Source organism: Mustela erminea, chromosome 8 (assembly GCF_009829155.1).
Source record: "Mustela erminea isolate mMusErm1 chromosome 8, mMusErm1.Pri, whole genome shotgun sequence".
Taxonomy (NCBI): Eukaryota; Metazoa; Chordata; class Mammalia; order Carnivora; family Mustelidae; genus Mustela; species Mustela erminea.
Window position 1 is genome coordinate 71,102,353 of NC_045621.1, and position 24,216 is coordinate 71,126,568.

Consider the following 24,216-nt stretch of genomic DNA (forward strand, 5'->3'; position numbering starts at 1 on the left):
ATTATTGCCTAAAGTACCTTATATACATCTGATAGCTGATCGTAAGAAAAGACTTTATCAATCTACAAAGATAAAGCTGATAAAAGGGTACCATATTTTGGTTTATTTTATTTAGCCTTAAATTATATATTAATATTTTTAATGTAAACTCAGTAACAGCTGGCATAATCAATATTTAACATAAGTAGTCTCATCTCTTTAAGGAAAAAAGAAAAAACGAGCTTTAGATAATTTCTATTTCATTAGGAAGTTTTCTAATGCTTTATAGGGATATTTTAATAGACCCCAGGAGTTTTGAAATACTGTTTCCCTTGAAATATTTTCCATTTCATGAAAATAATAAATTCTCCTGGAAATGAATTTTTTCAAAAGTTTCCTGAAAGCCTATTTTTAGGAAATGAATTTTTAAAATCCAGTGTCTTTAAAATAACAAAAATATGTCAGAACAAGAATTTGAAATAAATCAGAGATTATAGTGCCAATGGGTATATACGGATGTGTGCGCATCTCTTACATATGCATATGTTTAAGAGAATGGATATATATGTATATACATACCTATACATATATACATACATATATACACACGAATATGTAGGTAGTACACCTACATTTTAATACACACACATACCCACTTTGTTGGGTCTAAACATGCACTAGCAAGTTATTTTAGGGCTTCAACTCTTCAGAAAATCTCATTATGTGAGGAGCGAAGTGGCTCTGCGGGGAGCATTATGGAAATATCTGGGCTTGATTTAATGAGGCTGTTCACATTGGTGGAATATCAACTTAACAGAGAAAAGTCTACCCAGGGCGTCCGAGTTACCAAAATGAAAATTGGCAATTGAGATGATAAGAACGTGGCTTTCTTCTGCGAAATCACTTCAGGTAACAGAGATAACATTAAGTAACATACATTCTATGCACCAAGAACAATGTTTTATGTACCGAGTCTCTTATCCGTCTCTCCTAATGACTTCCCTTAGCGGGTTGTTAGTACTTGACAGCAGGTCTCCGTGCGGGGAACTTTTCTCCAATTCCACATTCAAAGGAGGTCCATCAGAGAGCATGATTGGCAATTTTCGTCATAATCTGCACATTATTAGCATCAAAATTGACGTGGCAGTTAACACTGGTGGGTTTTGATGTGCCTTTCTTCAAGTTCAAGGAAACCCCTCCAGTAGCCGGGGTTGGCAGAATGGGTCTCGACAACCCAGCGGTGGCTTTGCAGAGGCGAAAGCGCAATAGACATGCGTGAGAAACATGCCAAGAACCATTTTACCCAAGGAAAAGGAAAGCGAGGAGGGAAAGGGGTGAGGGGAATCGAGGTCGAACCTAGAAAAGTGTCTAAGGAAATGCTTCAGGATAATACCACATATCTAGAGATTCAAGTATTTCCCAGATGGAATGGAACCCGGTAGTTGGAAAACTGAGCTGGAAACGCTTCTTCAAATAGACAACGATCTGTCAGTCTTGCCCTCCCCTTCCCTTCGTTCCCCTTTCCACTCCCGGCCTGGCTGCGGCACCCTCCTTTGCCATTACTTTTTGCATAAAATATGCAAGACGCCTGCATCCCGCACCGAAGATCAAAAGAGAGAACCGGGGTGTGCCGAGAGTGGAGGCGAGGCGGCCACTCCCGCCTGCCTCCGCGCTGCCCTTCCCGGGGAAGACGGCCACAGCCCCCTCTCGCCTCGCGCCCGCACGCGGTAAACCTCGCGGTAAGCCGTCTCACAAACACAACCGGCGGCCGCCCGCGCTCTCCGTCCGCCCTCCTGGCCTTCTCAGACCTCCATTCTTCCGCTCTCCGTGCACGGGACCCCTAACAAGCTCAGGAGGGGTGGGGGGGGATTGCCACCTCCCCTCACCCTCGTTTAAAGAAAAGAAAGACTGGAAGAAGAAGAGCAGCAAGAACCTCGGGAGTGACTGCCCCACCCCCACCCCCGGCACAAGGCGCTAGGGCCCACCGTTCCCCTCTCTTTGTTGTGATTCTCCATTGCTTCTGGCCACGTGGTTCAGGAGAGTAACCTGGGCCTGAGGGCTTACGGTCAGGACGCCGTACCCGAGAGGACTAGCTTGAGGGCAAGGGGATTGTCTTCGGGAAGACCCAAGAGCTCCGGACAGAGGCGGGAAACGGGGCACGGACCGTGGGAAACACGAGGAAGCGGCTGGGTAGCAAATACAAAAATAGAAATTTGGGGGTACACCCGCGGGGTTTTCGCGCGGCTCTTTTCCCCCAATTCGGTCGGGGCATCTTCCCTTCGGCCTCCCGCGCCAGGGCGCCCCCTGGCGGCAGCGTTAGCAGCGGGCAGAGCGCAGAGGGCACGTGGGCGCACGGAGGGCGCGGGGGGCGCTCAGGGGACTCCTGGGCACGCTCAGAGTGGCGGGCACAGCCCCCTGGCGGCGGCGACGTAGTTATCTAGTGAGCGGCGCCTCGTCTCTCTGGTCCGGCGGGCTCACGGCGGTCTTGCTAAGCACAGCCGCTGAGTAGGGCAGGAAGCCGCTCTCGGAGCGAGGCGCCGCTGCGCTGCAGCCGAAGTCCGAGCCCCCAGCGGCCCCCGCGCCGCCTCCGCCTCCACCCCCGCCGCCGCCGCCACCGCCTCGGGAGCCCAGGGCCGCGGCGGCGGCTGCTGCGGCCGCCGCGGCGGATTGACTGCTGTGGCAACTGAGGCACGAGCAGGGCGCGGAGCCGCCGCTGGGGGGCGCCCCAGCCGCCGCGGCCGAGGAGGCTGCAGCCGCAGCAGCCGCCGCAGCCGCCGCTGCGGAGGCCGCACTGTTGAGCCCCGCGGCGGCCGCTGGCGTCTGGTAGAGGCCCGGGTGGCGGAAGCTACACAACAGCTCCGGCCTCGAGTAAGGGTGCGACAGGGCACGGAAGGTGTCCAGCGGACGGATGGACGTGGCGAAGGGCGACGAGGCCGCGGCCGCCGCGCCGGAGGCCGCGGCCGCCGCGGCCGCAGCCGTGACACCCACGTGCGGGTAGTAGTGCAGCGGCACGTGCGAGTGGAAGGGGTAGGGCAGGCTTCCGGTGGCGGCCGCGTGCGTCATCATGTAGGTGTAGAAGCTGGGGTCGGCGGGGTGCGGCCACGACATTGCCAGGCGCTGCCGCTTGTCCTTCATGCGCCGGTTCTGGAACCATACCTGAGGGGAGAGCCGCGCCGCGGCCCGAGTTAAGGAGTGCCGGGAGGCCTCAGCCCCCGCCCTGGACCTCTCCACCCTTCCCGGACCTCCGCAAGGCCTGACCTACTACTCCCCTCCGACTGGGCGCCCCTTGGAGGCCCCTCTGCTCTCCCAGCTGGTAGTGAGGGCGACAGTGGGAACAGCCATGGGCACACCTTCCTGCGCGAAAATAGCCTTCTGCCCTGGGCTCCTGCTCCCTTGCTTTTTGCTGCGTTTTAGATCCCAGCGCAACCTTTCCTTTCCTTCCCCGCCACCCACTGGTGCCCAGGCTTGCCGAGCACCCCTCTCTCAATCCCAGGATTTGCACGGGATTCTAGGCCACCTTTGAAGAGGGTCTGCTATCTCGGCAGCTTTTCCAAAAGGTCGCCGCTCGAGGTCTTGCGTCCTCTGAGCGGCAACAACCTGCCCCAAGGGCACACGTTCGGTTTTGATACCGAAGGGATGGTTTTGTTGGAATCGTTTGCCTCAAATGAGTGGCGGGAGCAACACCCTCTTAAACTGGGAAGGGGACTTTTCTACCCCTCCCAACGCAGTCTAATGAAGACATCATTCGTCACAACTCTAAATTAAAGAAAGCCTGATCAAACCAAAGAGAGACTTCCACAATCTCCCTTATCCCTTGCAATTTACTCTTTTCTTTTTCTAGTGTGGGATCCTCCGTGAAGTGTTCGCCAAGTCGCCCAACCTCCCAGCTGTCTCTCTCAGATTAATAAAATAAATCACCTAGAGATACAGAAGTAAGAACAATTTCGTTGTATCCTCCCTCCCACCCCCAAGGTTGCTTTCTTTCTCTCCCCACCCCACTGCTGCCCAAGAGAAAAATGTTTAGGAAACTACTTTCTCAACCCAATCGATCTTCAAAATACAGTATTCCTTTCTCCTTGTTGTAACGATTTATGTGGAAAATAAATCTCCAAGATCAAGAGCAGATGAAAAGTTTCACCTAGGGTTCGTGCCAGAGGAACAAAGACCAGCCGGCTTTGCCGCCCAAGGGAAAGTGAGGCCATGGACATGAGCTAGGGACACCTGGGCAGGCGCTGGGCAGAATCGAACAGAGGCCAGCGTTTCCGGCATCGGCTCCGCCATTCCCGGGCCTTCCCAGGTCAGCAAGGCCGGCCAACCCTTCGGATTCAGCAGCTGAGAAATAAATATGCCAGTTTCTTTGGTGACTCTACCCCTCGGACTTTCAGGCCCTCAGCTAAATGTGGCCACCCAGGAAGAAGAAAGGAGAAACAAAAATCAACCCAGACACCCCGGGGAGGCTAGAAAAGGCGCGTGCTGGAATCAATACCTTGATGGTGGTTTCCGGCAGGTTGAGCGCCGCGGCTAGCTCACACCGGCGGGGCCGAGACACATAGTTCTCCCTGTAGAACTCCTTCTCCAAGCGCGCGATCTGTTCGCGGGTGAACGCCGTGCGGTAGCGCCGCACCTGATCCGCGCCGGAGCCGGAGCCGCCCAGCGCCGCGCCCCCGCCACCGCCGCTGCCGCCACCTCCATGCAGGCTGCCAAGGCCAGAGCCCGACGCAGACGTCGTGGTGCCGGCGGCAGAGCCGCTCTCCGCGTACCCTGGCAAACAAACGGCCGACAGTGCGAGAGTCACTGTAGGGCCGCGATCCCCGCGCTGGGGCTGAGCGTGGATGGGGAAAGCCGGGAGAGGAAGGCGAGATGCTGCCAGAATTGATAGTGTCTGTCATGCTTATAAGTTGCTGCCTTTAATAGAATCAGTAAAGTTTGGGGACCCCTTCATAACCAAATAATAAGAACTCAATTAGGAAGGTTTTTTTTTTTCCTTAAATAATTGGAAATTTTCAAGTCAGGAGGAAAATTGGTCAAGGGAAAATGCCTACATCTAGGCGCAGTTTTGTAAGCTCTGGGTTTCCCCTGGTCTGGAGACAGCAGGGCAGCTTTTGTAGGGCTCCCAACCTTTCTTTGATAGTCTTTTGGGTTTGGCTAAAAAATATTTTTAAGATGAGAAAGAGCAGCAGCTCAAACCGGAACCATTGAATAGTGGACTCTACTTTTCAACTCTTTTCTTCCGCTGACCCAAGCGGGTCTCCCAGAGGCGCCCGGCGACTCTCCCTCCGACTTACTGAGGATGCCCCCTCCACTCGGCCTTGGGGAATCAGGGGTAACGGAGTTCAGAGCAGCTACCAGGGCACCCTTCCCGTAGCGCGACTCAGCGGCTGGCTAGGGGTCGGTCAGCTCGCACAGGCTTTTAGAACAGCCCGCAGAAACATTTTCTAGAACTCGGGCGATAGCGGGCTGGCGGGCCTGGAACGCCCCAGGCCTGTGCCTCGCTGGGAGACTCAAGGAGCAAAGCGGGAATGCAGGGTCCCCAGCATGCGTCCCGCCCCCGCCCGAGCCCGCTGGGTGCAGCTTGCTTGCGAAAGAAGGTCGGTTAGGGGCAAAGGCAGTAGGAAGGGCCAGCAGAAGCCGCGGAGGAACGCGGGGAGGATGCGACCAGAGAGCGCGGCAAGGGCGGCGCGGTTACCTTTGCCATTGTTTTCCTTGAGCGGCGCGGCGGCGAGACCGCCAGGGGAGCGCAGCGCGGAGCAGCCCACCTCCACGTCGCTGCTCATGTCCGCCTCGGCGGCGGCCTCTGAATAATGACCCGGCTTTTTACGGCCTTCGGCTGCGGAGGCGATTTCGGAGGAGACGGTGCTTTCGCTGCCCGGGTGCTGCAGGTTGAACAAAGTGTCTATTTCGAATTTGCCCTTGGCAGGGAGGTCTCCCAGAGCGCTGTGCAGGGGGGCGGACGGCAGGCGCGGGCTGAGGCGAGCCGGGTGCTGCGAATTTTCCAGGGCCTCGAGCACAGCATTGCCAGCTGAATCGGACAAATTGGAGAACCGCTTGCCGGCCGTGGGGCTGTGCAGCCCTCTCTCCATCAGAATCATCTCTTTTCTTATTCTTTCCATCATCTCAGCTTTCTAAAAAATGTCACAGTGGCCCGCTGTCCCGTCCTAATGATGGGCTGCGCCTAGGGCTAATTCTCATTCAGCCCCAGCGAGCGCCTCTAAATATTATTATCTCTTTTGGAGGGAGGCGGAAAAATTGTGGGATGCCAGAGCGAGGGAATGACTGGTCAAAATGACCCATACATCCTTCCGAGCCCGAGATGTCATTCATCAAAAAGTAGCGCTCGCTCGTCATTAAGGTACGAATGACGCCGTTCGAATAATCATTTATTGTAACAGGTTTATAAGCAAATAAATACACGCTCCTGTCAGTGGGTAATGAAGGCGGCTTCGGAGCAGACAAATAGATCCAGGTAGGAGGCGAGAAGAGACAAGAAGTGAGGAGGAAGGCTCCGGTCCTTTGCCCGCTCAGAGCCGGTTCTGTTCGCCCGGGGGTTTGGCCTCGGGGGTGAAATTGACAGTCTGATTAATAGAGCGCGCCGCGGCACATTTCCCCCTTCATTTAGGGGCATCATTACGCTCTCAGTTTGCTGGGTTGCCCCTTAGGTCCTAATCATGCAGTGCCTTCCTCATTTTTCCTCGGACATAGATACGTGTTAAATAATAGATAATGCTTTGATTTTCCAGAGTAGATCGTCGGGAAGCCCCCCCCCCCTTTTTAACATTTACAAGCGGGAGGGGTAAGGGAGGGGACCAGAGGGAGGATGTAGGAAGAGTTGCGTAAGGAGACCTTGCGCTCCTGTCTGGATTACTTATCTTTTGAATTTCAGAACCAAATATGTATTTTATTTAACAAATAAGGCGCCGAGTTTTCTCTCTCCCCACTTCTTCGCCTCAGCCTGGCTGCTCTCCTCCCACCCCAGCTGAGAGACAGAGAGAGAGAGAGAGAGAAAGGGAAAGGAAATATCGTAGAGTTTTGAAAGCACTTCAGTGCTACGTGGCTGGGGAGGTGCGTTGGGCCCGCGCCTCCAAACGGAAATCATTAGGTCCTCTCTGATTTTTTAACACCGTTTGCAGAGTGAGTTCTGAACTTGAAGTCCTGGGTTTTTTACTTTTATAACCCTGCTGATGGATAGGCTTCTCGCCTACGCATTTTCCCTGGGGGAAATGAACTCGGCTGGACGATTTCATAGTAGAATTCGACAGCTAACTTTAAACACAGTCGCGATTTACAACGCCATATGGGCTGCCCCAGATCCACTTTTTACGTTGCCAGCTTTCCCCCTCCCTCCTCAAATTGAATTATTTGTGGCAAAGTTGCCGAATTTCTAGGTCAAAGGAGGAAAGAAGGGATTTAGCCTCCTTCCCTTTCCATCCGCTGCCCTCCCTTTTCCACTCTGTTCTTCTTTCTTCTCTCCTTCTCCTACCCCAACCCAACCTCTTACCTGTGGCCCTGAGTATGCCCGGTGCTGAGTCTGGGCGCGGAGAGTCGCGTACCAGCCTTGCTGCTGCTTCCTGCGGCCTGAGCTTGGAGGCTGAGCCTCTTGGCGATAACTTTGATGGTCATAATGACGCCGGTGGCAACCATTTTAACAAAGATCAATCTTCACTCAAGGCCGTTGCACATCTCCTCCCGCGCTTGCGCCCCACCCTGTCCGGGCCCCCGAAGCACTGTGCGGGTCCGCCAGCCAGCAGCAAAATAGGAGAGATCCCTGGTCACAGGCAGGGACACGATAAGATATGGACGGGACACGGAGGTCGGCCTTCGAGCTTCCGAAGAGGCCGAGAGACCCTGGCAATCTGGGCGCTGGGCGCGGGTCCTGCATCCTCCCCTCAGCGCCAACTCAGACCCCAACCCAGCCCCCCTTCCTCCCTGCCGCCACACCCAGCACGTTGGGGTGTGTTAGGGGCAAACCCAGAATCTATTTGCCCATCTCTCCGTTGGCGCTTTCCTTTTAACCTTGAACCCGTTGGGGGCGCGTCAGGAATGTAAGGAGAGACGAGGTGTTAAGTATATTTATATACATTTATACACATAGTCAATGCCAAAAGTTTCTCTCCGGTTCCCCTCGGCGCCAACTTATTTCAACAACCTGAGCTTTGCTTAGAAAATCAAATCCACCTCTTTAGGTAATAAACGGAATTCTCCCCCAAGGTGAGAAATGCAACGCTGGAGAGACGCGCGGTGGCTGGAGAGGTGGTGGGGGGAGGAGGGACGTGGAGTGGGTGTCGGGAACCCGGAAGAGCACCGGCCTCGGCGTCCACCTCCCACCCTGTCCCAGAGGCCACTCGACTCTGAGCACTATGAGCCCTCCCTGAGGCGGCTTTCTGGCCCTTAAGGCGTTCAAAGATGAGCCTTGCGAGTGCCCCCACCGCTCCCTCCTAGCTCCACAGTCTATGCCCGCAGCTCTACCACCCCCGGTAGGGTCCCCGGGCAAAGAGAAGTCGCTGCCCCAGGAACCTGGGAAGGATCCTCCCCCGGCCCAGTCCCACTTGCTTAGGGAACTGAATGGGACACTTCGGTCCAGGCTCGGGTTCGTGGGTGGCCGAGGCCCTGGCGGGGGCTGGGATCGGCCCGGGCGCGACCCAGGCGGAAGTCACAGATGCCTTTATTGCTGTCGTTTGGCGCCCCCGTCTGTTTTATTCGCGGTTTCGGCAGCTGTGAGCTACTTTGAATCGCAGAAGCCGCAGCTGGGGGCTGAGGTGCCGACGGCAACCCCTTCCTCCTTCACTCCACGCTTCTTCCTTTCTTCCCTTCCTCTGGGACCTGACGCCTCTGGTCCCAAAACCTGCGCCAAACCGGACCTCAGTCTGTTGAAAAGGTAAAACAGCATTTCTAGGCGACAACTTCATTCATTAGTGGTTTTGAAAACTATTTTGCACCTTTTAAATAACACTAATATTTCGTATTCTAGCACGTTAATTATAAAAGGTACATTGGAAAACACGTCAGGGAAATTACTCACAGTAAAAGACACCTATAATTTTTCATTAAACTGCGTTTAGCAGACAATATTTCACCAGAGACGGTGAACATCCCATAACAATATTTAATGTCCCTTGCTTAATTTTAGATTCCACATCTACTAGTCTAGTAATGTTGGTGAACTTTTATTTAGCTTTTACTCTAAAATTACAAGTGTTTTTTACATATATTATCTCCTTTAAAGCTCGAAGCAACTCTAGAGATGGATTCTATTATCCCTTTTACAGAGATGGACTCCTTCCACACAGAGAGGTTGAAGGACTTGCTGATTTAAACTTATCTCTGAAAATATCCAAGTTATAAGGTTCTTAAAAGCTTTGGGACAGCATTTTTAATTGATTTTTTTTTCATTTTTGCATACATCTTCTTGAAATACAGGCCTACCTCCAAAACACTGAGCCTGTATAGCGGATAGTGAAAAAGATTAACAAACAGTTCTGTTAATGTTTATTAATGAAATACCCAAACCTTGCACCTCTCCCAGACGGTGGAGGCTGAAACTGAGAAGGACCAGTCAGATGCTTCCAGTTTTTATCGTAACCTCTGGGCCATATTGAGACCTTCTCCTCACCACCAAAATATAGGACTTACTCAATAAAATAAGACAAGAGTCCTGCCCATGCCCCCGTGGTTTGTCAAGAATTTTTAAGGTGCATTGGGGGTGAGGGTGTGGGACCGCCTTTCTCCAAATGGACTGAAAAACAGGTTTTGGTCCAAAGGAGGAATTACATGAAGGAGGTCTTACTTATTTATTTACTTGTTCATTTAATTTGGAGGGGCAGGTTGGGCCTCCAGACTAAATACTTGTTTCTTGAGCAGCAGCAGGTCCTCCGAGGTGAAGCGGTAAACACTTTTAGCCTTGGACTGAAGGTAATATAAATGTGTCCAGGCTGCCCGAGGGGAGGGGCGCGGGTAAAGCCGGAGTTGCAACGGAGCCCCCGCGTGCTCCCGGGGCCTGGCTGCGGTCTTCTGCGCGGTAGGGTCTGGGCTAAGCGGGCCCCAAACCCGCGCGGGCCCGCATCCGGAAGCAAGCTCGCTCGAGGACTGGGGCCGCCTGGGTTTAGAGGGACAGCAGAATCGCTAAAACCTAGGCTTCGAACCCCTGGTGCACTTTCTTTAAGTTAAATACAGTCCCCACGGCTTATGGCTTGGAGGTTTCGGTTTATAAGGGAAGGAGTCGCCGCTTTGGCGACTCAGGCCTGACTCCCTCCTGGCATCTTTTTGGGGCCATCCCTAGGCGGGCAGTCCTTGCACTGTCTCTTAGTCCCTCTGGCTGCTTCTAGTTCTCCTCCTTCCCGCTACAGTTGCGCACCCGACGAGGGACTGCCCTGGGTTTGGAGGGGGGGTACTTTCTCCCGGGCTCTGGGGCTACCCAGACCCGCTGCCTGCCTGAAGCTTGAGCGCCCTCAGACGCCACGGGAAAACTTGCAGAGACATCTAGCGCCAGGCCTGAGGAACTGCGCGCTGCCCGGCGGGGAAAGCAAGCCTGACCACTTGCTTCTCCACCTCACTCCCTTCGCGCCGCCACCCACCCACCCCACGTCCTATCCCCCCACGGCCCACCTTCTTGGTTAAGCATTTCCTTAATCTTCATCCTTTCTCCCTGCTGGTGCCCACACGCGGATTCCTCATAGAGACCAGGGGCTCTGGGGAATGGAGAGAGACAGAGAGAGGGCGAGAGGAAAAGGGATAGAGAGAAGGTGGGGAGAAGAGGACATTAACTTTCTTTCATTTCCAAAGGCCAACAGAGCGAGCACTTGCTGGACTCCAGCTAACAATGACCTTGCTAGAGAAGTGCATAGGAAGAAAACCCCAGGCCTTGAGACACCAGGCAAAATAGCAGAAAACTGTTTGCAGTCCCAGCTTTTGTTTTGTGGAGGGCAGGTGGGAGGGCAACAAGTTACTGATATCCTCCAGCTCTGGGCCCACCCTCCAGCACCCCCTTCTCAGCAAGGTTAGTGCTTCTCTAAGAGGGAAGACTCTTGCTGTGTTTCATTCCTGCCAGGACTGGAGTTTTCTCCATCCCAACAAGAGCCCTCTGCTCTGTGGGAGGCCAACCTAGATTCACCAAATAGCACTTTGGGTTTAGAGAGTGTTTTGTTGTTGCTGCAAACAATTTACATTTGATAAAGCCTAACTGTGTTTTAAAATCCAAATGGAATACATCTCAGACATAGAAAGTGACCAAACTGAGGATTCCACTGTCTGGCTTTTGCTAGAGACCCCTCTCTTTACCCTAGGATGTTATTTTTATTTTTCTTAATATATATTTCCAACCTGAATGAAACTGGGTATTGCCTACAGAGAGAAATTAGATTCAAAGTTGGCAGGACACAGATTTGGTTAAGAACACGGTCCAGCCAGTCCTGCTGGATTTAAGACTTTATTCTGGAATGAAGACTTTATTTCTACACTTAATTTTTGGCTTCTTACAAGTTAATTAAGGGGGTGTCCTGCACTTCGTGGTGCACTTCTTTTCCATCAAGGAAAAGACTTTCAAAGGAATTCCAAGCACCCCACTCTGATAGGAGCCGGTAATTGTTGTCTGGTGCTAATGGCCACTGATTATGGGGTTAATTGAGCTCACTGTTTTGGCAAGAAGAGGAACTTCTGTTCTTCAGTGAGTCTAAATCTCAGACTTCATCCACCCATTCCCCAACCCAGGAAAAGGACATGATTTGAAAGATCGTCTACAAGGAGGACAAGAGAGGGTGTGATTTTCAGAACATTATTGATTCCCAGAAAGGGTGCCTATGGAGAGAGGAGAAAGGAGAACGAGTGAGTGGTGGGAAAGGAGGACAGAGATGATCTCTCTCTCCCCCTCTCCCTCTCCCTGCCCTCCCTTCTCAATAAGACTCTGGACAATGAGGGGTTCTCTCCCAAATCTGGAAATGTGACAAAACTGGTTTCACTGAAAAACACGTCAGTGTTTGGAGGCATTTCTGTCTGGCTGCAAAAGATTTTCATTTAACAAAGGTTATGTCTGTTGTTAAAGTCCCAGCGTAATACACCCACACACATACACAGGGTTCAATCTGTGCTCCTGACCAATTAAAGGAAAGTATTTCCATTGAGCTTAAACCTAAAATCAACTCGGACACAGGGTACACAGACTAAATGAAATGTTTCCGCAAATTCAGCCTCAAAATTCCTCTACTACCTACCACCCTGGTTTGTAAATTATGTGTCTTATTAGTTCATAAACAGAGCAACCCTGACTTTGCCTGGTACTCATCCGCAGCCCTATGATCCAATAGCAGCCGCTGCCCTGGGGTGCTGGGTTTAAGGGCTCTCACAGGGTCCAGTTGGAGCCTCCTTTCTAAGGGGAATTCCCTCCCCCAGGTCCAGGACCTTGAAGGCTGTACTGGAAGTAGGTTCAGCAGCAGAATAGCAAGAGGCAATACTCCTTATTGTTTAAAACCTCCCGAGTCCCAATATCCACTAGGATGGACAGAGAAACCCCGAGTTCTGTGAAGGTCCCACAGGGCAACTGGAGGTAGAGCCATGATTGAGAAGTGTCTTTCAACCAGGTCATTAATTCAGACTTTCCTCCCAGCCCTGCAGAACTTAATTTGCGGCATGGAAAATTCAGCCAAAATTGAAGGGCTGTCTCAAATCGGCAAAACTTGACAAATTCTTCCTTCCTAGCTGAATTTCATTTTCTTCGTATTTTGACATATAATTGACTATTAAAATGTATTTATCCATTAGAATGTGGCACAGAAATCTCTGGTATGGGGGGAGGAATCACAGGGATATTTAGTTTTAAAAGACTGAAAGTTCATTGGTTCCAGTTATGCCTTAGAAATTATTTCAGCAAATTTGCTTTTTGAGATCATGGGGGAAAAATGTTTAACTCTGTTCTCCCTCTCTGAAAAAAAGCAAGGGAGACAAAGGAAAAATAAGAGAGTTTGGGGTTGATATTCCACGCCTGGTTTGGTACCGAAATTGCTGGGTGAAGAGGACCCCGCCAGACTCTTCCAAAAAATCAGCAACCTCTGTCACCTAGCACGGGCTGGTGTTTTTAAAACGCTGATTCAGCTTCCATTACTAAGTTTTGCCTCCATTTTTCAAGTAACCAAAATTGTACGCACCAGAAAACTTGTATTCCCTATGATTTTCTGCAAAGGCTCAAGCCCCTCTGACTCAGATTTGATCATGAACACATCTAGGACTTCAAAAAGGTCAAATTCCCCTGCTTTTCCTTTCTAGCGCCCCTCTCATAACTTTCCCCTTTATTTGAGCCTTTTATGGTTACTGGGTTTTGCGTGTCAACACTCCCGACACCAGCAGCCCACCCTGCAATGCCAGGCCAGGCCCAGGAGGGCCTCCTTGGCTTTTTTTTAACTCGCCCCATCCAGTCGCGTCTTGGGTCCAGGAATGGCAGGGCTGGGTGACAAGCTGGCTTCATCAGTCACAGGCTCATGGGCGCGATTTTCTTGGAGATGGGCTGGCCTGGGGAGTTAACACTGCAGAACCAAACAGGCTCACTCTGAGGGCTTCTGCACCCACCCCAGAAGCTTTAACTGCTCAGATCAAATATTGCTCCTAAGGGGGACCCTTAAATTTACCCCAGGAGACACACCAGCTGTCCACCACCACCACCATCACCACCACCCCCAGTGACTAAGATGGGTGGTGGTGGGCTGGGGCTCCATAGCAGAGAAATGGTGCAAAGGGATGAGTCGGGTCAGGGCTGTGATGGCTGACACCAGGAGCCCACTCTCTCCCCTGAAGGCCAGACCCAGTTGTTCAGGGCTGCTCCTATCTGGAGCCTCAACTTGGCTTGGAAAAAAAACACCCTCTTAATTTGCCCCTCTCAGTTCTCTGCAGTTGGCAGCTTGGAAAAGAAAGTGAAACAAAGGTCCCTGGGAAAGTGAAGTTTTCAATTAATTGGTGTGAGTAATGGGCGGGGGTGGGTGGTGGCTGCAAAATGCAGGAGGGAGTCGGGCTGCAGGGGAGGCGCAGAAGTTTCCGGGCGGGCAGCAGAGTGGCTTTCTCCAGGTGCCCTCTGCAGGGTGTTTCTGCTGACCAGGGGAATCTGCGCTGAGGCTGGGGAGGCCAGATCGAGAAGTGATTCCCGGTTGGCCTGAGTGTAAAGGCGAACAGTGTGGAGGATCAGGCAACAGGAGTTTTCTCGGTGGAGCAGATCGTCAGGTTCGCCGCGTTGTGGAAGTCTTTTCTGCTGCTTGACTTACTTGTAAGTCTTTGTCCCGTCCCTAAAGGCGCTTCGTGGGCATTTTCCTGGTGGACTGGATGTGTGTGTTTAGCGAGGACCTGCTCCAATTAGTCTTAATTCGGAGGATCCCTTAGGATAACCTGCGTGAAATGCCCGTGGCGGTTGTTCAAGGTAGGGAAAATAGACTTCCTAGGGCTTGGGGTCTAGGTCAACTAATCCAAGGGATTAAACAACGGGATCCAAAAGCAATCTGTTTTCACGTCATTCTGGCCATCTCTGTCCTTCGCCTTCGTTGAGCTGTGCAGCTCCGGGACCCGAGGAGAGGTGGCAAAACCCGCCGTGGCCCAAACAAGGCGCAGGCCTCGGCGCCCGTCTCAGTCGCAGACAGGGCCTAGGATGGGCGGTCGCGCAATCAACTCGTGGGGGTTGGCTGCGGCGCAAACGCCTGGGTCCGGGGGAGGGCAGGAAGGGGCGGTGGGCTGCACTAGGGGCTGGGAAGAGGTAGGGGCCCGGGTGGGTGGGTCCAGAGGGGCCCCGGCCAGGAGCCAGGCTCTCCCGCGCCCCCACCCCCACGTGGCCCCGCGCAGCCAATGGCGCGGCCCCGAGCGGGAGCCCTCGGGGAGGGAGGAGGCCCCCCGACCGGCCCAGGCCCCCTCCCAACCTGAACTTCGTTTTTATAAACGTCCCGCGATGAGCTAACCTGTTGGAGGGCGGGCGGGCGGGAGGCGGGAGGCTCGCAGAGGGAGAGAGGGCGAGAGGAAGAGGGCGGGAGCGAGAGAACGAGAGAGAAAGGAGAGGAGGGAGGAAGCGCGCCGCGCCATGGTGTCCTGCGCGGGGCCGGGGCCGGGGCCAGGGCCGGGCCAGGCCGGGCCATGAGCCGCGCCGGGAGCTGGGACATGGACGGGCTGCGGGCTGACAGTGGGGCCGCCGGAGCGGCCCCAGCCTCCTCCTCCTCCTCTTCTGTGGCGGCGGCGGCGGCGCCGGGCCAGTGTCGCGGCTTCCTCTCGGCGCCAGTATTCGCCGGGACACACTCCGGGCGCGCAGCGGCGGCGGCGGCGGCCGCGGCGGCGGCGGCGGCGGCGGCCTCGGGCTTCGCATACCCCGGGACCTCTGAGCGTGCGGGCTCCGCGTCGTCGTCGTCATCTTCGGCTGTGGTCGCAGCGCGTCCGGAGGCTCCCTCGGCCAAAGAGTGTCCGGCGCCCGGCGCGGCAGCTACAGCGCCGCCGGGCGCCCCAGCTCTGGGCTACGGCTACCACTTCGGCAACGGCTACTACAGCTGCCGCATGTCACACGGCGTGGGCTTGCAGCAAAACGCTCTCAAGTCGTCGCCGCACGCCTCGCTGGGAGGCTTCCCGGTGGAGAAGTACATGGACGTGTCGGGCCTGGCAAGCAGCAGCGTACCAGCCAACGAGGTGCCTGCCAGAGCCAAAGAGGTGTCCTTCTACCAGGGCTACACGAGCCCCTATCAGCATGTGCCTGGCTACATCGACATGGTGTCTACCTTCGGTTCCGGGGAGCCTCGGCATGAGGCGTACATCTCCATGGAGGGCTACCAGTCCTGGACGCTGGCCAACGGGTGGAACAGCCAGGTGTACTGCGCCAAGGATCAGCCACAGGGCTCCCACTTTTGGAAATCATCCTTTCCAGGTAGGAGTGATGGGATGGGGCGGGGTGTGTGGGGGGGTGTGGACGGGGAAGCCATAAGGGAAGGAGTGGGGGGAGGGAAGAGAGAGAGAAGGGAAAGAAAGCACCAGGCATGTAGGTCCCTTCTTGGAAGCTGCACTTGTGCCCCTTGCCCAGCCAAGGTTAACCTGATGAAACAGTTCCTGTGGTTTGCCTGAAATTTGTAAATTTCTCCTTTGATTTAAATGGTCCCCCTCACAACCCTTTTCTTCTCATGTGCCAGCATAAGCCTGTTTTCTCCCACAGTTGAGGGTCTTTGCGTTCCCTTTGCTCAGGCCTTGGCTCCTCCTCCCCGAAGAAGTGTCAAACAGTTGGGTCCCACTTTTGAAGGATATGACTCTCCCAGGGTCACCACTAAAGCTTCTAAGAGCTCACAAACTCCAAACACAGGAACACAAGAAATCAAAGCTTGAACAAAAACCCTGGATTTTTTTTTTTAGGTCTGTGTATGTTTGTATGTGTGCAACGGACATTTGCAGAAACTGTCCTTATAACTGTCCCCAATAACAATGCCATAAAATTGAAGGCTTGTTAAGATGATGGTTTGAGAAACCGTGATGGTCCATCAAATGGCCTTCACTTTGAAGTGTAAATATCTTTCTTTAATAATGTGTAAATAACATGTCTGTGTAAATAATAATAAAATGCAAACAGCCTGGTTTTCTTTATTTCCCAGACCCCTTCCAAACATACACACAGCCCCCAGGGGTGCTCCAGAATCCCTGGTCTAATTTTTTTCATGCTGTTTTTTACACCAGGGGATGTGGCTCTAAATCAGCCAGATATGTGTGTCTACCGTCGGGGGAGGAAGAAGAGGGTGCCCTACACCAAACTGCAGCTCAAAGAACTGGAGAACGAGTATGCCATTAACAAGTTCATTAACAAGGACAAGCGGCGGCGGATCTCGGCTGCCACGAACCTATCCGAGAGACAAGTGACCATTTGGTTTCAGAACCGAAGAGTGAAAGACAAGAAGATTGTCTCCAAGCTCAAAGACACTGTCTCCTGATATAGACCAGATTGGCCAAAGAGAGTTTAAATGCTTTCAGTTGTCTCCAAAAGACCTTCGGAAAGACTTGAATATGTATTTAATTTCTCCCCATCTCCCTGCCAATGATGGCAAATTTTGTGAATTGTTTTTCTCTCTTTCCTTTATTTGGCTCTAAAACCTTTTGCTGCCCAACCTGACTTTGTAGTTCTGTTTCTTACTTGTTTATTATTGATTTTGTTCTTGTCTAGGTTTTTTTAAATGATGTTTTTAATGTTCTGTTTCTCCCTCCAGGCCAGTATAAAGGACTTGAAGTATTTTTAAATAATCCCCCCCAAAGAATTTCAGAAGTGCCATTATGATTTTAAGGTTTTATTTTCTTAAATCACTTCATATGCCTATTTCCAGCACTGATTATCTTCATAATCTATTAGGGTAGAACGATTTGCAGTCATTTATATCCTGTGATTGGGCAATTTAATCATTAGTTCTCAGTAATCACCCTGAGGCAAGTGGAAACAGCTCTGGGCAGACAGTGCTCTTGGGTCACCGGGAAAGTCTAAAAGCAGGCAGCTGGAGGTACTGTGATGGCTTTAAAAGCAGCTACCTTAGTAAATAGAGTTTGTATCGATATTGGAATGAAGACAATCTTTCCTACTTCGGATCTTTCATTTGCTGTTGTAGTTCTATGTGTTTAGTATGCCCTGTCGATTTGTGCTCTTATAATCTTTAATTTGAAAATAATGTGTCCTTATGGATGCCTTCATTTCCCCAGCTCTAGATGCAGATATTTAAATGGCCGCAAGTGTGACAGTGATCCGTGGATGATATAAATGCACACCTCCTCCTTGACCTTGGGTCCGTGGGACTAGAAATGAGGTGATCTGCTCAATCCCCTGAAAGAGACTGATTCAATGTGGCCAGGGGTGCGAACTTTTACCCAGAACCCAATGAAGAACTCGACTGTCTGAACAAATGTATTGAGCCTCTCATGGAGTTTTAAAACATCTAACAAATACGAAAAATGTGGAGCTCTATAATTCAATATTTTTGAAAAAAACTTTCTGAAAGTGATGATAAATAACTACTTTTAAAGTGCTGCATATTTATACAACTGAGAGATTATTTTTGTAGATGTGATGTCTGCGAGCTATGTGTGCAGTGCTGCAGGCATTTAAAAATCGTTTTTTAATTCCTAGGGAGATGCAAATAAACAGAACTCTCTTGTTTCTTCTGTGTCTTTATATATTTGTTTTCTTTTTCCAAGCTTGTGTTACCTCTTGTGCTCTTATTTATTATAAAATCTAGTTGTCTTGAACATTACGATGTTCTTTATAGATGAAGGACGCTCAACCCCAGTTCTGCTCTCTGAAACCTCCGTTCCATTTCTGCCACCCCTCTCTGCCCTTTTCCTATGCCTTTAACATAAGTAGTGATGTCTTTAAATGAGAATATAATTTGCTGTGTCTGAAATGGTATTTTTTGCCAGACAAAAAAAATCTCCAATAAAAATTTTCCTTCTCTTTCAATATTACCACCTTATTCAAATAGTTTTTTTTTTTTTAAATCAGTACGTATGTTTGTGTCTGGATATAGGTAATTGTACTCGCTTGAAGGTGTTCTTCCTAGAAAGGCTGTTGTAAATATCTACTCTTGGAAGGTCTTGAAATTATACATATCCATATTTGGCAATTGAAAAAGAAACATTTCAAGCTGATCCTTTATCGCCTTCTCTGAGCAGGCTCCAAACAGCATTTGAGGACTGAAACCATAATTATACACCCTAAACCTCTAGTCGCAATTTTTAGGCACTATGAACTTTCTTTTTGAGGCCTTTTTGCCACTCCGGGAAATGGCCGCTGAGGAACTGGGTGCCTCATTTTTGTTAGCGCCGGGACACAAATCGATTTAGTGGTTGTTAACTTTTTGGAATGTAAGTTAAATACAGATGTTTAAAACTTCACACAATATGTAAACTCTTCTAGCGGGAGGGTTCCCTTACGGATCTGCCAGAGAAGGCGCAGAGCCCCAAGGTCCAAAGCTACTTTCGTTTTCTCTGGCCCGGCTTGATTTCTTTCATATCTTGGATTGATGGTTGGCTGAGGGCCGCCAACTTCATCTGAACTGACCGGGAGAGACAGGGGGAGAGAGAGAGAGGGAGAGACAGAAAACGGACTATGACTCAAAGTGGAGAAGAAAATAACCCCTGAAAATGGGGACACATGGACCCCGACCCTCCACTTTCAGGAAGAGTTTCTAACATTTTCTCTGTTTTCCTCGCAAGATGTGCTTTCATATGAAACTGGCCTGTTTTCCCTCCTTTTTCGGTAAATTCCAGACTCCAGGGCCGAACTCCATTCCTAGGTTTCGAAGGTTTCCTGTCGGATGGGGGGATCGCCTCGAGGTTTTCCTTTCATCTGTAGTGTGCCGGTCAGTTTCCCTCCGCCCAAGAGAAATGGGAGGTTTGCTGAAGATTAAAACTGCTCAAATGCTCTCCGGTGGAATTTGAATTGATGGCTAAATCAATAACAGATGAAGACTTTGCTATTTATATGCATTCCTTTTATATTCCGAATTGAGGTGGGAGGAGAGGGGCCGGTAGGTGGCCGGAGCGCTGGAAGGGAGGCCCGCGAGGAGCCAGGGCGAAGGGAGCTTCGGAGAGAGGCCTCTCCTTCGGGTGGAAACTGAGAGGCCGCAGGGAGAGCGCCTGCGAAACCCGGCAGGTTTCGAGCGCCACTGGTGGAGACTCGAGGCCCGCGCGTCTCCGCGTGAGTCAAGAGCCGAAGGACGCTCTGCAGCCGGGACGCACCGCCAGACAAAGAGGCGGCCGCGACGCTTCCCCGTGTCTGGCAGCCTGCTGGGTGCCTCTGACTCCGCTGTCCCGCCCAGCCTTGCTGCCACGATCTCCGGCTTTCTGAGACACTTGGCGGAGCCTGGCAGCGGGCCGTGACCGCACGGGCTGGCGACCCCAGGCCGCCTGTGCCGCCCTTCGCTGTTGATCTTGACCGTGCGGCGGCCGGTCGACAGGCGTGGAGCTCGCTCGCCATCTCCTGGGCGGTCGGCGGCATTGGCAGAGCTCTCCGTTTAGCTCCCCGGCCAAATCCTCTCCCATTCCCTAGCTCACCCGCCAAGCCTCCTGCCCTCCCCCCCCCGCCAACCCCCCCGCCACCCCGCCCGCCCCGCCCTCTCGGTGCAGTCTCCAGCTTCCAGATCCCAGCGTACAACTTTGCTTGCTGGACCTCGGAAATTATAAATCCAAAAGATAAGGTAGGGCGGCTGCGCCACCATTCTGAGCCAAGGAGAAATGGAGGGAGTCTAGTTATTCTAGTTTTTCTGTTTCTCACTTAGTCCCTTTATATTTTTAGACCCTAGGGGTAAAGCGCAGCTGTGCGGATGCCTAACGGTCCGGAGAAGACACCCCTGAACCTGGAAATACCGGAGCATCACTGTATGCTGAGACAGGAGGAGATGAGACTGCAGGGATCCCTGGAGCTGGAGTTTCGGGTCTGGGGAGGCTGTAGCTCCTGGAAAACAGGGAGAGTCTCCCAAAATGAGAGCTTGGATCCCCTAAATCCTTAGGAACTGAGGTTGCAGCTTATGCCTACACCACCCACCCACCCCACCCCACCCCACACCCCTCAAAAGGACCGGGAGCGCATTTGTCTCTCAGTCTGAACTCCTAAAGAAACTCTGACAGAACCCTGAAGAGTCCCGGACATCCCCATGCCCACCCCCCGCCCCCGCCCTAGAGCGGGAGGAAGAGACCGACTGCGTTCCCCAGAGCCGCCCAATCGGTCGCCATGACTCACACAATAAAGACGGAGAGCGGTGGTCAGCCTTGCCCTCCGGCGGCGCCTGTGTGGTCTCCGTGCCGGAGCGGGCGGTCTAACCAATTCCAGCTTGGCTCCGGGACCGGCGAGGCGGGCTGCAGGTTGGGGCGGGCTCCAGTCACGCGGTCGCTGGGGATCTTGGGACCCAGGCAGGAGAGAAGGACCCATAGCCCTCTGGCCAAACTAAATTGGAGGACCTGCGGAGGGGGGCGGCGGCACTGCTCCCTGCTAGGGAAAGCGGCCCCGCCTCATCCCTGTTCACCAGAACTCCGAACCCGCCAGCCGCCTTGGAGGCACTGAGCCGAGGAATGCTGCCAGCCTGCTGCCTCGGTGGGCCCCGCTGTTCCCAGCCGAATGACTCTGGCTCTTCTGTCTTTCCACATCAGGTCAGGGGAGCTCATCTTGATCTGCCTGCTGCAGAGTTGAACAGCCTGGAGTTCTGGTTGGCAGGATGTAGTCACCAAGGTGACTCCAGGCAATAAAAGGAATGCAGCCTTTGGCCACAATTGTCCAGTGCAGCTGCCCTTTCCCTGGCCAGCATTCTCCATGGACTTGGATGGCCTCAACTTTCCTGGGAGCAGAGGGCTTGACCATGGAGAAGCACACCGGAACTGGTGTGAAACCACCTTCCTGGGAGCCAAACTTGGGCAGAGTTTGCGCTTCATTTCTCCTCCATCAGCAAATTTCTTGGACTGTGCTGGGCTCAGGCAGTGTGTGGGTCTTCGCTGCTAGACCACTAGGGCAGAATCCTCTCCAGAGGGACAGGGCAGGGAGGAATCGGCTTTTGAGAAGCATTGCTCAGGCCTAGGGACAGAGCTGGTAGCCCCACCACACCGTGGGCTCTCCGTGCAAGCCTAGAGGTAGGTGCACAGTACTGGAAAAGGCCTTAGCTGCAACTTAAAGCTGGTGGAAACAAGCCCGGCCCAGGCAGCCTGTGGAAAAAGGGAGTTCAAAGCTAATCAAGACCAATAAGGATCCCAAGGGACACTCGGGCAAAGGCACCCAATGTCCCCAGCTCCTGAAGCTGAGCCTGGGAACTCCCAGTGGTTTCAGCTTCGCTCCACGTTCCTTGGCTCTGCCTGGCAGCCTCGTCCTTCGCCATCCAATATTGCGGGTGTTATCATAATACCCTGAAGGGGGGGAAACGGGTCGGGGGGGATGTAGGCGGTGCTGAAATGACCGGCTTTGAAGAACCTGCAGGCAAAGTTTCGTCCAATCGTCTGAGCCTGTCCTCTTATTCCCGGTTGTAACTAAATACTGCTGCAAGCGCAGCCGAAGCCCTTTGTTGGAGATGTGTGAGCGCAGTCTCTACAGAGCGGGCTATGTGGGCTCGCTTCTGAATCTGCAGTCGCCTGATTCCTTCTACTTCTCCAACCTGCGGCCGAATGGCGGCCAGTTGGCCGCACTCCCCCCCATCTCATACCCGCGAGGCGCGCTGCCCTGGGCCACCACGCCCGCCTCCTGCGCCCCAGCGCAGCCTGCCGGTGCCACCGCTTTCGGCAGCTTCTCCCAGCCCTACCTGGCTGGTTCCGGGCCGCTCGGCCTGCAGCCCCTGGGCGCCAAGGACGGACCCGAAGAGCCCGCCAAGTTCTATGCGCCCGATGTGGCTGCCGGGCCGGAGGACCGTGGCCGTGCGCGGCCGCCCTTCGTCCCCGAGTCTAGCCTGGCCCCAGCGGCCGCTGCTCTCAAAGCGGCCAAGTACGACTACGCGGGCGTGGGCCGTGCGGCAGCGGGCTCTTCAACCCTACTCGAGGGGACCCCCTGCGCTGCCGGCTTCAAGGACGACGCCAAGGGCCCGCTCAACTTGAACATGACAGTGCAGGCGGCGAGCGTCGCCTCTTGCCTGCGACCTTCGCTGCCCGACGGTAAACGGTGGCCATGCTCCCTGGGCCAGTTTAGGCTGGGTTGGGAGGTGGGGTGCAGGGGAGAGTGTGTAGGGGGAGGGGGCCGCGGAGGGCGGGCAGGCTACAAGGAACGGCCGGCTGGGCTGACTTGGGTTGGGGCTGTGTTGCAGGCCTGCCGTGGGGGGCGGCCCCAGGGAGGACCCGCAAGAAGCGGAAACCCTACACCAAGCAGCAGATTGCGGAGCTGGAGAACGAATTCCTCCTCAACGAATTCATCAACCGCCAGAAGCGCAAGGAATTGTCCAACAGGCTGAACCTCAGCGACCAGCAGGTCAAAATCTGGTTCCAGAACCGGCGAATGAAAAAGAAGCGTGTGGTCCTGCGCGAGCAGGCACTGGCGCTATACTAGCTCCCCGCGTGGTCGCGGCTGGCCAGGCCTGCCTTTTTAAAGCCGAGACCTGGCGTGTAAGAAAAGCTGTGGATGGGAGCTTTTCCTTCCGCTCCTTCTCCGCTGGTCCCCAGCACCCTTCCGCTCAGTCTGTCGCCCCGGAAGCCAGCAGAGGATTTGGAGACCGGGCCAGTCGGGCCTCTCTCTATGCTTCCAGCTCTCTGGGAGGGTTCTGCAGAAGCCGAAGTATTACCTTGGCCTTGAGGCTTCCTGAGTGGGGGTCTGGGGTCACCTGTCCTAGCTCTTGTCTGGGTTATTTACACGCGCGCTCACTCTAGCACCCTTGTACTTGGATTTCTGCTCCCACCTAGACTCCCTTTCCTCTTCTCCCCAGTCCTTTTTGAATTTAGTAGGCACCCTGCTAGAGCTCTGAGTGGAATTAAATCTGGGAAGTCCTTCGGGAAGGAGTAGAAAAGGGCTGCAGGCACAATTCTGTCTCTTTGCAGCCAAAGCCCCTTGTGGCATAGCCAGAAACTTGGATCTGGAGAAAGAAAGGGCACCGCCCCCCTCCTGTCTGCCCTGGCTGGTTCTGGAGGACAAAAGCCACCCTAGACATTCAGACTTCGGGAGGAAAGCGGAGGGGAGGAACGGTGTGGCTGGACAAATTTGAAGACCCCTCGGAGTTTGGGCTAGCTGGCCCCTCCAGCTGGACAGAATGGGGTGGATACTTCCTTCCCGTGGATTCCAGGGAGGCTGAAGCTCCAGGGCAAACTGCGGTCTCTAGACAGGACTGGTAAAATTTCTCCTACTTCTCCTATCTCCTCCCATATGTCTAGGCCAGAGCCCTGCACTCGATAATTGGACTCAGCTCTGGTGAGGACAGCTGCTAATCTGCTCTGAGGCTGGGTTGCACTAGGAGGTGGGAAAAATATCCAGGGGGAGGAGAAGGGAGTGAGCAAGGAGAGGGGTGTCCTACATTCCAACTGTAAATATGGCTTCCCTCTTCAGATGGGTAAAGTTGTGGACACGTCTTTCTTGAATTAAGGTAATGGGCCACCATAGGGAGAGATGAAAGTTCCTCCATCAGCCAGGGGGTGAAGAAGGAGGTCCCTCAAATCCTTAGCCCCTGGTCGCTGCTGTTGACCAAGTAGAGAGAAGTTCTCCTTCTCTCACCCTCTTCACCACCCCCCCCACCGCACAGCTCCACAGGGGGCCTTTCTGTGCCTCAGCCACTGTGCCTTTTCTGAGCCCACGTCTGGCCTGCCTCAGGGGCGCCTGTAAGGCCCTGG

At 53.2% G+C, this 24,216-nt stretch overlaps 3 protein-coding genes across 3 annotated transcripts; 2 read left to right on the top strand and 1 right to left on the bottom strand.

Annotated features, from left to right (window-relative positions):
- Positions 1–1,799: 1,799 nt before the first annotated feature.
- Positions 1,800–7,930, bottom strand: EVX2 (even-skipped homeobox 2). The gene is made up of 4 exons (XM_032354236.1): positions 7,475–7,930; positions 5,666–6,530; positions 4,466–4,740; positions 1,800–3,135 (listed from the first exon to the last, which is right to left on the bottom strand). Exons 2-4 carry the CDS (start codon positions 6,090–6,092, stop codon positions 2,413–2,415), a joined length of 1,425 nt encoding a protein of 474 aa, XP_032210127.1. The 5' UTR covers positions 6,093–6,530; positions 7,475–7,930; the 3' UTR covers positions 1,800–2,412.
- A 7,061-nt stretch (positions 7,931–14,991) lies between these two features.
- HOXD13 (homeobox D13) lies at positions 14,992–18,369 on the top strand. Its single transcript, XM_032354208.1, has 2 exons — positions 14,992–15,841; positions 16,636–18,369. Exons 1-2 carry the CDS (start codon positions 15,067–15,069, stop codon positions 16,884–16,886), a joined length of 1,026 nt encoding a protein of 341 aa, XP_032210099.1. The 5' UTR covers positions 14,992–15,066; the 3' UTR covers positions 16,887–18,369.
- A 3,617-nt stretch (positions 18,370–21,986) lies between these two features.
- Positions 21,987–24,216, top strand: HOXD12 (homeobox D12). The gene is made up of 2 exons (XM_032354671.1): positions 21,987–22,560; positions 22,710–24,216. Exons 1-2 carry the CDS (start codon positions 21,987–21,989, stop codon positions 22,946–22,948), a joined length of 813 nt encoding a protein of 270 aa, XP_032210562.1. The 3' UTR covers positions 22,949–24,216.